Source organism: Monopterus albus, unplaced genomic scaffold, assembly GCF_001952655.1.
Source record: "Monopterus albus unplaced genomic scaffold, M_albus_1.0 scaffold112.1, whole genome shotgun sequence".
Taxonomy (NCBI): Eukaryota; Metazoa; Chordata; class Actinopteri; order Synbranchiformes; family Synbranchidae; genus Monopterus; species Monopterus albus.
Window position 1 is genome coordinate 1,544,284 of NW_018127992.1, and position 12,702 is coordinate 1,556,985.

Genomic DNA, 12,702 nt, shown 5'->3' on the forward strand with positions numbered 1-12,702 from the left:
GTGCATCCCTGCCTATTCAAACCATCGCTGCTCTGAGTCTCACACATGCATCCTAATTAGGGACGCCTTAAAAGATGAAGGAGCTGAATGTAAATACAGCGCACGTTAGCGAGAAGAACTGAAGCAGGCTGTGCTTACTCGCAAAGGTTTGTGAGCTGGAGACTGTATCGACGCCGGGGGAGCTGGGGAAACGTAGCAAAACAGAAAATCAATCAGGAAACGACCTTTAAAGGGCTCAGCGCAGAGGAAACTTTAAAACTCTGTCATGTTAAACAAAAGCTGCTTTGACAAGATTACATTTCTTTTTCTACCTGGCAGGAGTGGAGCTGGACGAGAGCCTGCTGCCGAAGATGGCGCTGTACTGTGGAGGACCACCAGACGGCGCTGCACACAAGCATTTCACACACACACAACATAACCTGAAGGCTTACTGGAGCTAATTTAAGAGACCAAATGTTACTATTATGTTGAAATACTAGTAAAAATCTCACAGAGTTCAAACTGTTGATGTTAAGCATGTAGGTCACTGGAGAATAAAAGCATTACAAGTAGCTCGAATAAAATATCCTCTCTGTGCTCTGCTTGCTATGAATCAAAGTGAGCTATGGCAGGAAATCAATATGCTCCTTCCTCTGACAGGCAGTGACGAAGGTGGAAAACAATAAGGCGTCTTGTAGAAAGCTCTCATTAGACACATGCAGCCGATTTAAATATACAGCGGCAAGGTTCTCTGAGTCCGACTGTGCCTGATAGGGAGTAAACACAGCGAGTTTATTTCAGCTGCTGAAAGCCTTGGCATTTGGAGTCAAGATGTTATGCAACCTAGCTGAGCTGGCCCTGACAATCACACTCGACCTCTCCCCCTGCATCTGTCTGTTCCACAGTGGTGGAATAACTGCTCAGTTCCTTCAGTTTAGTAAAAGCAAAGTGTTGTAGTGACTGGTGGCTTGGATTAGAATAAAAAAGGAACACGCATCGTTTTCTTACAATGACAAAATGCTAAAAGAGAAACTGCACTGCATCACTAAAGCTAATGTAACAGAGGTTAACCAGATGTGATGACATGACTGTGGATGGAGAGTAAGTGGCCTATGAAGTCGCCTCAAACAGAGTGACTGAAAAATCTAAAAACAAAATGTAGCTCAGATTATGGACGCACATCAAAATGTACTTGCAAACATTTTCCTACCTGTACCCGATGAGGTTTCCAAGAACACGTTGTCCAGCTGTGACACAGCTGCGTACCTGTCCTGGCTGCTGGAACCGCTGACTGGCAGCGTTGTCTGGCCGATACTGGCAGGCGGCTGCTGCTGCTGAGACAGGGAATGGTGCAGAGGCTGTGGATGGTTCAGGCCTCCAAAGTCCACGCTGAGAGATTTGGGGAAGGCCCTGAAGGGCCCCGTGGCGCCCGAGGCCGATATTGTACGACCTGAAGGAGAGAAAGCAAGAGTGAGTGCAAAGATGTGATAAAAGCTTAGAAGCTCTACTGATGAGGAATTAATCATCAAAAGCTCCAGGGAAGCTACTAAATGTACCTTGAGCTAAGATTTTTGTTTTATTTAGCAAGAAGATAAAAACTAATTCAGGAATATTATTTAAGAATCATACACACAAATCTGATTTCATCTCATGCTACAGAATGAGGCAAGTCAAAACCAGGATTAGTTTGACACAAGTAGCATGTACAGTCATCAGCGAAAACCCAAAAGGCAGAACAGCAAGCCAATGAGTTCTTGGCTAGTTTTCAAGCACCAAAAGAAAAAAACAAACAAACTATTGTTAGACATAGCAAAGGCAGGAAACTGCAATTAACATCCTTCCAGGTAGCAAGCTTTACACAAACATTAGCCAGAGAGCATGCTGGTATAATGTTAGCATGGGGAATAAAAAAGAAAAGGAGCCAAATAGTCAGAGACACAGACCAGACTGGACTTGACCTGATACAGATTGTCTGAAGATTAAAGCAGGCTAAAGAAGCTGCATGTTTTGGGGCTATGATAATTCTCTCCAGGAGTTTAGAGGTACAACCAATCTTTTTTGAACATACCTGAACCTCCTTGAACATATTTGGGATGTTAATGTGTATTCTGAGATTACAGCAGTGCCCTACATAGTTTTTAGTGCCTCAAGCCAAAAGGGTGCGAAATATCAGCGTCCCTCTGCTGATGGGGCAGCAGTTAAAAATAGGACTGCTTTAAACTTGTTCTTCTCTCTGAGGGAACAGCGTGTGTGTGTGTCTGTGTGACCCTCTCGGCCTTTAGATCTCGGCTTTGAAGTGGGAAACCTGAACGATGAAGAAAATTATTGACCCCTGCTGCAACATGTGACACCGGCCGGACGTGACTGGGATGGCTAAACGAATGCTATAGAGCGATGTGTCTTTTCTGCTCCAAAGAAAAGTTCACATGCATGTGAGGAACGATCAGCACCAGGCCAGCCCACTGACCATCTATTATAAATGATACAGCATAGAAGATCGTATTGATCTCAGCCACTCTGCACACACCCAAATGCATCAGTCGGTGCCATGTCTTACCTAAAGTGAAGTGGTTTTTGAAAGAGCTACTGGCTACAAGGTCAGCGGAGAAAAGAGAGTGGGATGAGACAGAAAGGATAAGGGGAGAAACAGAGGAAGAAGAGAGAGAAGACAGTGTCACTGACGTCAAATTAAACTGTCGTCCCTGCTGTCACTTGTGGTCAGCTGAGCAGCGTGTTCAGTGCTGCGAAAAGGAAGACACAGACCCATTTCCAACCCACATGACACAATAACAAACTGGAAACTATAGCTGCAGTTACTGTACTTCTCTTTACCCTCCTCAGTGTGACACTTAGCGCATCAACAGCGAGAATATCCGATAGTCTGCCCCTTCTGCACAACACACTGACACTGCACTGCCAAATTGTTTAGCTAGAAGCCCAATGAAGACAAGGGCTTTCTATCTATTTTTACAAGAGATACCATCCTTAGACCGCATTAACGTGCAGCAGGAAGAGGAACTGGGTTTACAAATACAGCACACACTTTTGTAATTAGTTTTGTAATGTTCACCATTAATATGCTAACAGCTGCTAGCTACATGAAAGGGATGTCAACCTTTGTTGAACTGTTCCTTTAAGGTTACAACAACAAATGAAATGTCTTTTTTTGGCAAATCCAGCAAATTAAATACCTGAAAAAATACTAAGGAGCTTGATTTCACTGACGCAAAAAGAAAATCCAATGTTACCATCAAACAGTCCTGTTAACTGATTTCTTATATTTCCCACGAGCACCTAATATATCTGAAGATGTTACAAGTCACAAGATCACACCTGAAGGCCGTGGGAGGGCGGGGAAAGAGGGAGCGTAGCTCTGAGCTCCTAACACTGACGACAGAGAGCCTGGCCGCCGTCTTTCTATGCCACACAGGGTGGTATCTGTATCACAGAGAGACAACAGACAGAAGAAAAGGACACACAAGTGAAGGGATCAGTCGGATTTAATCCAAAAATATCACCTCTGATTAGGATGAACCTCTCACCTTTCAGAGGGGGGTCTCTGAAGCTTTGGGAGCGTGATGGCCGAGCGGTGAACACATCCGTCCGCATGTCAGCGGGCGAGATCGCAGGAGCTCGATCCCACGATGGCAGCTGGGACTGAGACTAGAGGACGAGAGACAACATGGAAGAGAAAGGAGCAGATGGGTGTTAGGAGAGACACAGAGGCTGAAGAACAAGGCTCTTTCATGCTTTCTCAATAATTCATAAGGAGTGGTTTTGATGCCCAGGCTACCTGGCCCCCACCACTGTCCAGACCATCGGTCTCCGTCTCTCTGCTGCTCTGTTTTGGCACCTACCCACTTTAACCCTTGAATCCTCATTATCTCACTTGATCTCAGTCACTCTCTCCATCCATTATGGTCTCTTACCAGCGGCCTTGAGGATCTGCTGTTGGGGGGCAGGTTATGGGAGGGGGCCTGGCTTGTTAGGGGACCATGGGAAGGGGGCACAGCCTGGACGCCTGGGCTCCAAGGACCCTCCACATCCCTACGGTTCTTACTTTTGGAAAAATGCCTGTGAAAAAGGGGAATTAAAGTCCATGTCACTAACTGGCCTCATAAAAAAGTATAATAACTAACTACTTCTCTATCCACACAATGAAGGGACTTATCTTTGAGCAAGGTTTTCTGAGTGGGCGTCTGCATTTTAAACTGCGGATGTCTAATTTTGGAACAAACATCAGTAGCTGTATGTATCTGTTACACCCTTTCATTTCTAGAGCTGAAACAATTTGTCAATTAGTCCTTGAGAAACTCATTTTTATGAAAGGTTTTAAGGGTTTTCTGAGGCTTCCAACTAGATGTTAATGACAGCATGCTAAAATGGTCACGATGATAAGAAAAACAATGCATTTGTATTGTCATTTTTATACACTCGGGGCACATTTCACTAAATAATCAGCAGGTACATCAATAACTGTGCTCTTGTCTGGCTTCATCAGCAACTTACTCTGCAGATGAAACCAAAATCCTCACCATTTCTTCTTCTCATATTTGTCCTGGAGGAACTCTTTGAACTTCTGAGAGTCCTTCATATCAGAGCAGCCGTCTGTCTTTGGGTCAAACACACACAGCCAAGTCCTCCTCCCGACCTAAACACACACACACACACACACACACACACATTATTGTAGGAACAAGCGTGAATATCACGCAGCACGAGAAGGGATCTGTGTCTACATGCAGAAGCGTAACATCAAACCACAATCGCTGCTTTTGTTTGACAGTGTCAGAGTGTCACTCGCAAGTAAAAATTTTCTCATCAGTGATTCATCTCCACTGCAAGAGTCAGAGCGAGGCAGCTATTACTGCCTGTGAGTCATGACCAGTCAGATCACTCTTCAGAAAACCTGGACGATGCACACCTCTGCCTCTGCTCACATTAATGCCTGACTCTCACACACACACACACGACCTGGCTGACAGCAAGCTGATAAACACAGTCTACACTCACCTCCACAGCCTGTATCTATGTGATACCAGTGAGAGCTACAGTATGTTGTACCTCATTTTCATTTTTCAATCATACAGTTCAGTATGATTTAATGTGGAGATGTCACCTGTGACTTCAGGAAACTGTGATGGGCAAGTTTCACCATTTTCTGATATTTTAATGGGCCAAACAATGAATTGAGAAAATAAATCGGTGGATTTTCTACTAAAATAATTAATAGAAAGTCACAGCACTGACTGATCATTCGACAGTTAAAATGACTCAGCAAAACTGGGCTGATAGTCAGGTTTATGGCTGCAGTGGGGTATTTGATAAGAATCCCCTAAATTGTTCATCTTTTCTACCACAATTTGCTCTGATTTGGACATTTCACAGCTGAGAAAACTCTAGGAAGCTGTGACCTGGTTTAAAAAGGTTTGGAAACCAGTGGTTAGACACACACAGATACTTACACAGAAAGGAAACAGGCTGTGGTTTGGGTGGGACAGTCAGTGCTGGCACTTTTGTTTCTTTTCCTGTGTGAGCAGGGACATGGGTTTCTTCCCCAAAAAAGCTTGACCACAAAGTCTAGTGCCAACTGGTAGTCACATGAGACCTTTCATACTCCATATCAGAACCAGAAAGTAAGTTTTAAACTTAAACTTTGGACCAAAAAAAGCCCACTAAACTAACCATCTCCTTTACCTGCTGAATGACCCCACAAGAAAAACACAGTGACTTGCATTGTGTCTTTGTAAAGTGAACTACAGGTGCATCACGTCCTGCCTCCACCTGAAGTCCCAGATGAGACTTCACTCACCTCGTTGCCATGGTTTTGGAGAAATTCCACTTCCTGCTGGGAGAAGGTTGTCATGGAGATGGACTTGACTCTATGGGGAGGGTTGAGGCCTCTCCTGGGACACAGAGGAGAGATGGAGAGAGGAATTTGGACTAAAATAAAACAGAATGAAGACTTGCAGTCATTCCTGAGACAAGACATCAGGACAGAGCAGGTGGGAGAGGAAATATTTAACATGTGACTACATTTTAGGACAGATTTGTTGTGAAAAAGGTGCCACACATTCTTGTGACTGAGAAACAGATGTTTTCAGTAAACAGAACCAGTTTTTTTTTCCTCCATGCTGTGACACAAAGTGGGACACTGCTGTACATGTGCAAGATTGCGCAATAATGCTCCCTAACGTGCTGAAACCGTCTTCCCGTTGAGTGCTGGGACCAGGCTGAACATGCAGAACAAAATGTGACAGCACAAACACTCATACACGCCCACACTGAAGAGGGGCCTGGAGAGAGAGAGGAGGGGGGTAGTGTCAAACCTGCACCATGACGAAATGAAACGAAACTCAGACCTGGAAAATGACCAACTAGCGGTCTGTCGTTTATGAAGCTGTAGAAGACACGCACGAGAGAAAGACAGGGAGAGAATGCGTAAATTAATGTATGCGCACAGACTCGGCCCACCGACACTCCCCCTTAACGCTGGAAAATAAAATCATACACTGTAAATCTGTCTCTGGGCGGTGCATGGTGCAGTCTCTGGCCTGGTACTTTTACGCCTGTGCTCTATCAGTATCTTGGTCTCCACACTGATGCCAAACGTGCGGTAAACAAACCTCGGTACTCACAGCATTCCGGAGCACGACGTGCACACGAAGCTGCCCACCGTGATGTCGGTGTAAGTCACCCCGGGCTGGCTGCACTCGAAGCAGTGTTTGTTTACTCCAGACTGGGCCAGCTCCCGAACCTTGCGGGAGCAGATCTCCTGGTTGTCCCGGTGCTTTCGGTTCGACATTTTAATCTTTCCGGTGCCTGACGAGCAGGCGCGGTGCGAGGCTGGTAACCCTCCGCTGTCCTCCTCCTGGATCCCTCCGTTTACCACGCGGGTACTTCACGCCCGCATTATGGAAACGCTTTTCATGCGACTTCACAGTGCATGGCTACACAGCGGAGAGGTGCGTCAAGACGCACAGACGCACCGGGAAACCTAGATTTCCTTCAAAATAAAAGCAAATAACTGGTGGCGCTTTAAATAACGGTGACATTTTTACTTTTAGGTTGCCTGTTTCTTTAAAAATTTGTTCCAATTTAACCACTGGTTATTTCATCCAAACTGTTTGTAGGTCAAGGTACCTTCCTGTGTGTACTGTGTGAATCAGCTATTTCCAGGTAATGCTTACAAACAAGAGAGCAAATGAAAAATAGAAACGTTCACAAGTTTGTTTTCAAGCCCAGGCTGATCTGGAGCTTTTGATCATATGACATGAGCTTCTCCTGCAGATGGAGTTTGCTCTGTTACCATATGTTGAAGGTATTCATATTTATGAGCATTTTGTTGGCTTCAAAGTTGAGTTATGCAGCTACTAACCGGACCTTCTGATGTGACTTGGTGAAAACCTTCATTTTGTTTGTGGTTTACTTATACTAATAGGCTTCCACTGATCCAATTGTCCTGGAGCTCCAGACCCCAAAAAAAAAGGAGTTAGTTTACTTTAGATTTGAGAGACACCCCCACATAAAACTCTGTAAAAAAGGACCTGAGAGGCATGAAAGCTTGTTACAGTTACACTGCTTGTTAAAACATGCTTTAACTCTTGTTCTTTTGATAGTTGTAAAGTGTGCCTTAAGAATGTTTAGGTCCATGTCTTGTTGTACCAAGCTAAAAACAGCCTTGATAAAGCTGCCCTCTCATAATGAACCCCAGGTTACCTATGCAAGACATGTATTTGGTAATATGTACCACTTCCTGTAAAATGTGGTCTCAGCAGTTTTTACTAATCTTTTTGGCCCAGTTCTGAAAACATCTGTGATAGTTTGTTTCTTATTTTGAGGGGTTATAATTTTTACTGGGGAGCTGACAGGAAATAAGTGGAGTGAGATGGAGAACGACTGATTGGACATGACCCTGGGAAGAAGGTATGGTGGACCTTAACATCCCAGCGATGCACATTAAACCAAGTGTGTCAAAGGTCACTTTGGAGGGAAGGTGCTATTGGTTATATATTTCCAAATGCCATAAGCAGTTTCCACACAACCTACTGTGCAACTCGTGCCATTATTTTAAAAACCTACCGGAAGCCGTACCTTAAAATGTGTCTGCATTGAAGATGGGACAGAAGCGTAGGGGATCTCCTGTCAATGACATAAAAACCTGTCGAGTAGTCAAGTTTTACACCACACGACGACTGTTTTATTACTCTCTCAAAACCCACAATCTGTCGTGTTTGTCTGCATGTGCTGCGCTTTGTGTGTGCACCATTTACGCTCACGCCCCCGTTTTTTTGGCGCAGCGCTGCGCTCCAGCGCGCTCTGGTAGATTATTTTGAGGAACACAGCTAAAGACAGCTTAGGAAAAAGAAAACACTGAAAAGCATATCTGATCAACATATCGGCAGATTTAAAGTTCATTAAAAGTAAATTGTCATTGTTTATTGTGTATTACACAAAGAGACATGTAGTCTAGCTCATGGTTAGTTTCTCTCTCTATTTAAAACCTGTTTTTCTTGACCACCAAATTCCCACGGGTCTTTGGTGAATAGTATCGTTCTAAATACGTTATTACAAACCTCTTCAGAGAACAGACCTGATATTTATTGTGATGAAGCAACTTAGCAACAGCATACGCCCCCTTCTATGACGTCTGTGGAGAGATATCCGAGAGTTTTACTCATATGGATAGAAAATGTCTAATCAGGTCTGGGAACATGAAGACACCACAGGCAGCAGAGACAATCTGCAACAAAGAGAAGCAATATAAGCATCCAGTCACATTGTTTTCATATGGACTAGTGAGGCCCTGTGAGCCTGCGGTGACTGTTTGTGATGGGCAGGGGGAGACAGACACACCACTACCACCACCACCAGATAGATAGATACATAAATACATACATAAATACATTTGAAATGCGTTATTTCAACACAAAGCAGCACAGACAGACAAGTCTGTTGAGCCACTGTAATTTTACTTCTCTTCAACCAACCACAACAGGTTTCAGTGTGTCTGATTACTGCAATTTGTGGTGATACTGATGTTTACTTTATGTTGCTCAACAAGAGATAATGGGTTGTTTTGTCTTTTGTGACGCCTGAATTATCAAAGCCCCCCTTTTTTGAGAATGAGTCAATAAAAATTAATAGTCACAGTAAGTCATATGATTTATTATCTCTTTTTATTAACTTAGTCTTAATCTGATAATTTCATACCATAAGTTTGGATGTAGTTTCAAAGTATGTTCTTACTTTCTCTTATTTTTAACGTACTGTAATTTTGACGTCTTATTTTTTTTACTTACTATATCATGTTTTGACTCATTATCTTATAAACTTTCACTTTATAATCTAGTTTTGACTTAATATCCTTTGTCTTAGAACCTCACTGTTTGAATATAGCAGGCTGGGCCTTATTTTCTGACTTAGCAAGTCTTAGATCTCCTTTTACACCTCCACAAAAACAAGCCAGACAAGAATACACACCCAGGGTTTATGCATGTGAAGCCCGGATCACTGGAGCCGAGAAAAGTTGAATAACAGCAACTGGAGAAACCCAGTGAGCAGGAAATATACTGACTGAAGAAATCAAATATCTGAGAAAGATTACGCGCCACATTTTCACATGATACCTAACAGATTGAGTTGATTTTTTTTTTTGTAACCTATTGTTTTATGCAGCTTCATACTTCACACACATGACATGAGACAGAAACCCGGAAATAGTCAGATGGGGGTTGGACTTCATCTGTGTGGGGGAGAGAGAGAGAGAGTAGTGCTCCAGTCGGCACCCCTGGGAACAAGTGCGCATCCAGTCCACAGGCTGCCATCTGATTTAAGCTTACTCATCGACCCGCACTGATCAACAAGGATATCTTACTCCCGAGGAAACCTCTCTACACATCAGCTCCACCGGAACACTGACTATCTCGCCTTTTATTTGCCGGATAAGATGGTAATAACGCACCTAACATCTCCTGCGTTCATTCATAAGTGGTGACAAGCCTCCTGTGGCTCGGATGTGCGACAGATCGGGCACACACTGTCCTTTCAAGAAAGAAACCCGAACAGGACTTGCCGCCGGAGGATTACGATTTGTGAAAGAATAAAGAAAAAAGCCCAGGCAGAGCAATGCGCCAGGCTGTCGATGTGGAGCGTTAAAAGCAACGAGATTTAGATTTTCTTGACCTTCTCCACCTCAAGTGAGGATTCACTGAATTACAGACATAGTTGTTTAGCCAAGTGGAGGGATGACAGTCAAGCTGGACTTTGAGGAGTGTCTAAAAGACTCTCCACGCTTCAGGTAAGTTTCACCTGTGCTCACACTGATGTAGAAGGGACTGGACCTTAACTTCAACAAATTGATTTAGTTTCTCTCGCCTAAAATCTGGCTATAAAGCTGGATGAGCTCTGTTCTTCCAGTAAAAAGCTATATTTACTTAGGTTTACCTTTTATTTGATTCCTATTTGTAGACATATGGTGAGTTCTGTGGCTTTTCAGACTCCAAAAACATTATTTTCAGCCAGTTTGAGCTGCTCAAAAGTATTCAATCTGAGGTCACGTCATGTCAATGGGGTCAAGGGAAGGAATGAGACACTACAAGCAGGCCTGCAGGGCTAAAAACACTGGTCTGAGGTCTGATACTCATATTTTGATGTGTCATTGAACCACAGAAGGCTCTTATTAGCCCTGGAAACTCAGCATCATAATTCAGCATCTCTTGTTTTTTAAATAATAGTGCCAAGTTTTAGTGATCCACGGGTGCAGGAGATGTTGACTGTGTTTCTGCCCCTTGTCAAAATCACAACTTCCTTGATATTTACCATGCAAAGAGCTATTTCCTAGCCAATTTAAACCTCATTAAATATCCCTAAACAAGCTCTGCTCTGCTGTATATCATCCATGATATACAGTCACTCCTCTTTCAACACACAATCAGCATGTGGTGTAAACAAAAGGGAAGTGTCGCTATGTTGATTTTGCAAGCAGCTCATGAGAGAGAGTTTGGAAGAGCTTGGGTGTGCCCTGATAGCTTTTGGCACCCCGCCGCAGTCACAGTGGCTGGTGTCGTCTCTTCCAGCTGATTTGGCATATTTCAGTCCTGAGTCTCTGCCCTCCTTCTCTCTGTTGCCTGCATTGAGTTTATGAGGCGTGCACAGCGGTGGAAAGTTTGAGCTGTGGTAGCTGCAGTGGCAAAGTCTTGACTCAGGCCGAGAAGCAGGGGGAAGGAACAAGGAAGGGAAGGAGGTTATCACACACACACACACACACACACACACAAACAAACAAACAACACAGTCAATCAAACAGATAAGCAGAGAAAGTGAACCCTGGACAAAAAGAGTAAAACTGTCCTTGCAGCGTGGGTCAGCCAGTCAAACATGCTGCCTCCTGTTGCTAGGTAACAGTGGGGTGGGAGGGCAACAGGAAGTGAGGCGAGATGTGCAGAGGTGATCAACAGGAGAGACAGGAAGTGTGTTTTCTGTGGGGAGAACCACGGCGGAAACTTTCAGCTCTCTTAATCTTCTGTCTTCCTCTCCGTCTGTCATGCACCAACAAACTGTGACACTAATTCAGAGAGAAATGAAGATGAGGCATCTCTTTACATCTTCCTACCCAGTGCCCTCCTAATTTTTCCTCCTCTCCTTAGCTGACCTGTCATCTGGTGGTATTTCAAGAGGACATGGCCTCAGACTTTGATTCAGGCACTAACAAACACAAACAGTTACTGTCTGCCCAGGCCCTCCTCTCTCTCAGTCTTTCTTCTGCTGTCTCTGTCTTGCGGCCTCTGTACTGTTGGTGGAAGGCAGCGGAAACCACATGGCTGAGCTGTTGGTACGAAAACAGAAGAGAAGAGAAAAGAGACAGAAAGAGATACTGAGTGTAACACGAAAACCCAACAAACCAGCCACGCACAGCACTTCTGAGACACTTTGTGCACATATATATGTATGAGAAGGCTCTTGTACTCAAAAACAAAACCTAATCCATTAGATATTCTTCAGTAAGCAGCCTGGGTGTTTGTCTTTAAGGTGTTATCAGTCTGTTGTTAACTCCTGCATGCGTTTCCATGACGCAGGCACCTTTAAGTTCTGTTGAAACCCACTGAAATGTATTTTAAATTCTGCTAGACTAAATGTCATAAAGTGTCTAAAAATACCAAACAAGTTCTAGTGAAGTGAGTATAGAAAGTCGCACAAGATTTAAAATAGCGATACGTGTTGCCTCAGAATGATTCACTGTGTGAGGATGTTGTTGAAGTATGTATATGTATTTAAGATCTTAAGGGGACGTTTTATGGAGATAAATGAGGGATAAATATTTTGTAATTTAGGGGAAAATATGAAAAGCTAAAAAAAAGAAAATGAAGGTTGAAGTAGGCACATTTTTTAACATAACAGAATTGTTTTTAAAAAGTGCATTATGCATTTAAATTGACTACTACTTTAGTTCATCTTTTCTCATAGCTAAAGATGAACACTGAACACTTTAGCCGTTCATTATCACTTATTCTGTTTACTTTTTCAATGTACAGATTTATTATTTCTTATATTTACTCTTTGGTTTATGTAACAGGGATAGTGCACATTATTTTCTATGAATGCACCCTACAAAAGAATATAAGATAAAAACATGAAACGCTTAATTAAACTGTTTATAAGCATGTGGTGCATATATTATACAAGGGTTTATATTATGCTATGTTAAATGTGATACACAGTATG

The 12,702-nt window shown here is 43.3% G+C and overlaps 1 protein-coding gene across 4 annotated transcripts in view; it reads right to left on the minus strand.

The window, feature by feature from the left end:
- The window catches only part of agfg2 (ArfGAP with FG repeats 2), a 9,332-nt gene extending 2,355 nt beyond the window's left edge, over positions 1 to 6,977 (minus strand). Inside the window, exons 1-10 of one of the 4 annotated variants that reach the window (XM_020611375.1) lie at positions 6,618 to 6,977; positions 5,792 to 5,885; positions 4,515 to 4,630; positions 3,909 to 4,053; positions 3,522 to 3,642; positions 3,313 to 3,417; positions 2,537 to 2,569; positions 1,190 to 1,429; positions 312 to 384; positions 139 to 182 (exon numbers count right to left, since the gene is read on the minus strand). In XM_020611375.1, the coding sequence (XP_020467031.1) occupies positions 139 to 182; positions 312 to 384; positions 1,190 to 1,429; positions 2,537 to 2,569; positions 3,313 to 3,417; positions 3,522 to 3,642; positions 3,909 to 4,053; positions 4,515 to 4,630; positions 5,792 to 5,885; positions 6,618 to 6,784 (1,138 nt within the window). In that variant the 5' untranslated portion in view covers positions 6,785 to 6,977. Of the gene's footprint in view, positions 1 to 138; positions 183 to 311; positions 385 to 1,189; positions 1,430 to 2,536; positions 2,570 to 3,312; positions 3,418 to 3,521; positions 3,643 to 3,908; positions 4,054 to 4,514; positions 4,631 to 5,791; positions 5,886 to 6,605 lie in introns of all 4 variants that reach the window. The other 3 variants (XM_020611379.1, XM_020611376.1, XM_020611377.1) reach the window with 3 other exon arrangements.
- Between the last annotated feature and the right edge of the window lie 5,725 nt (positions 6,978 to 12,702).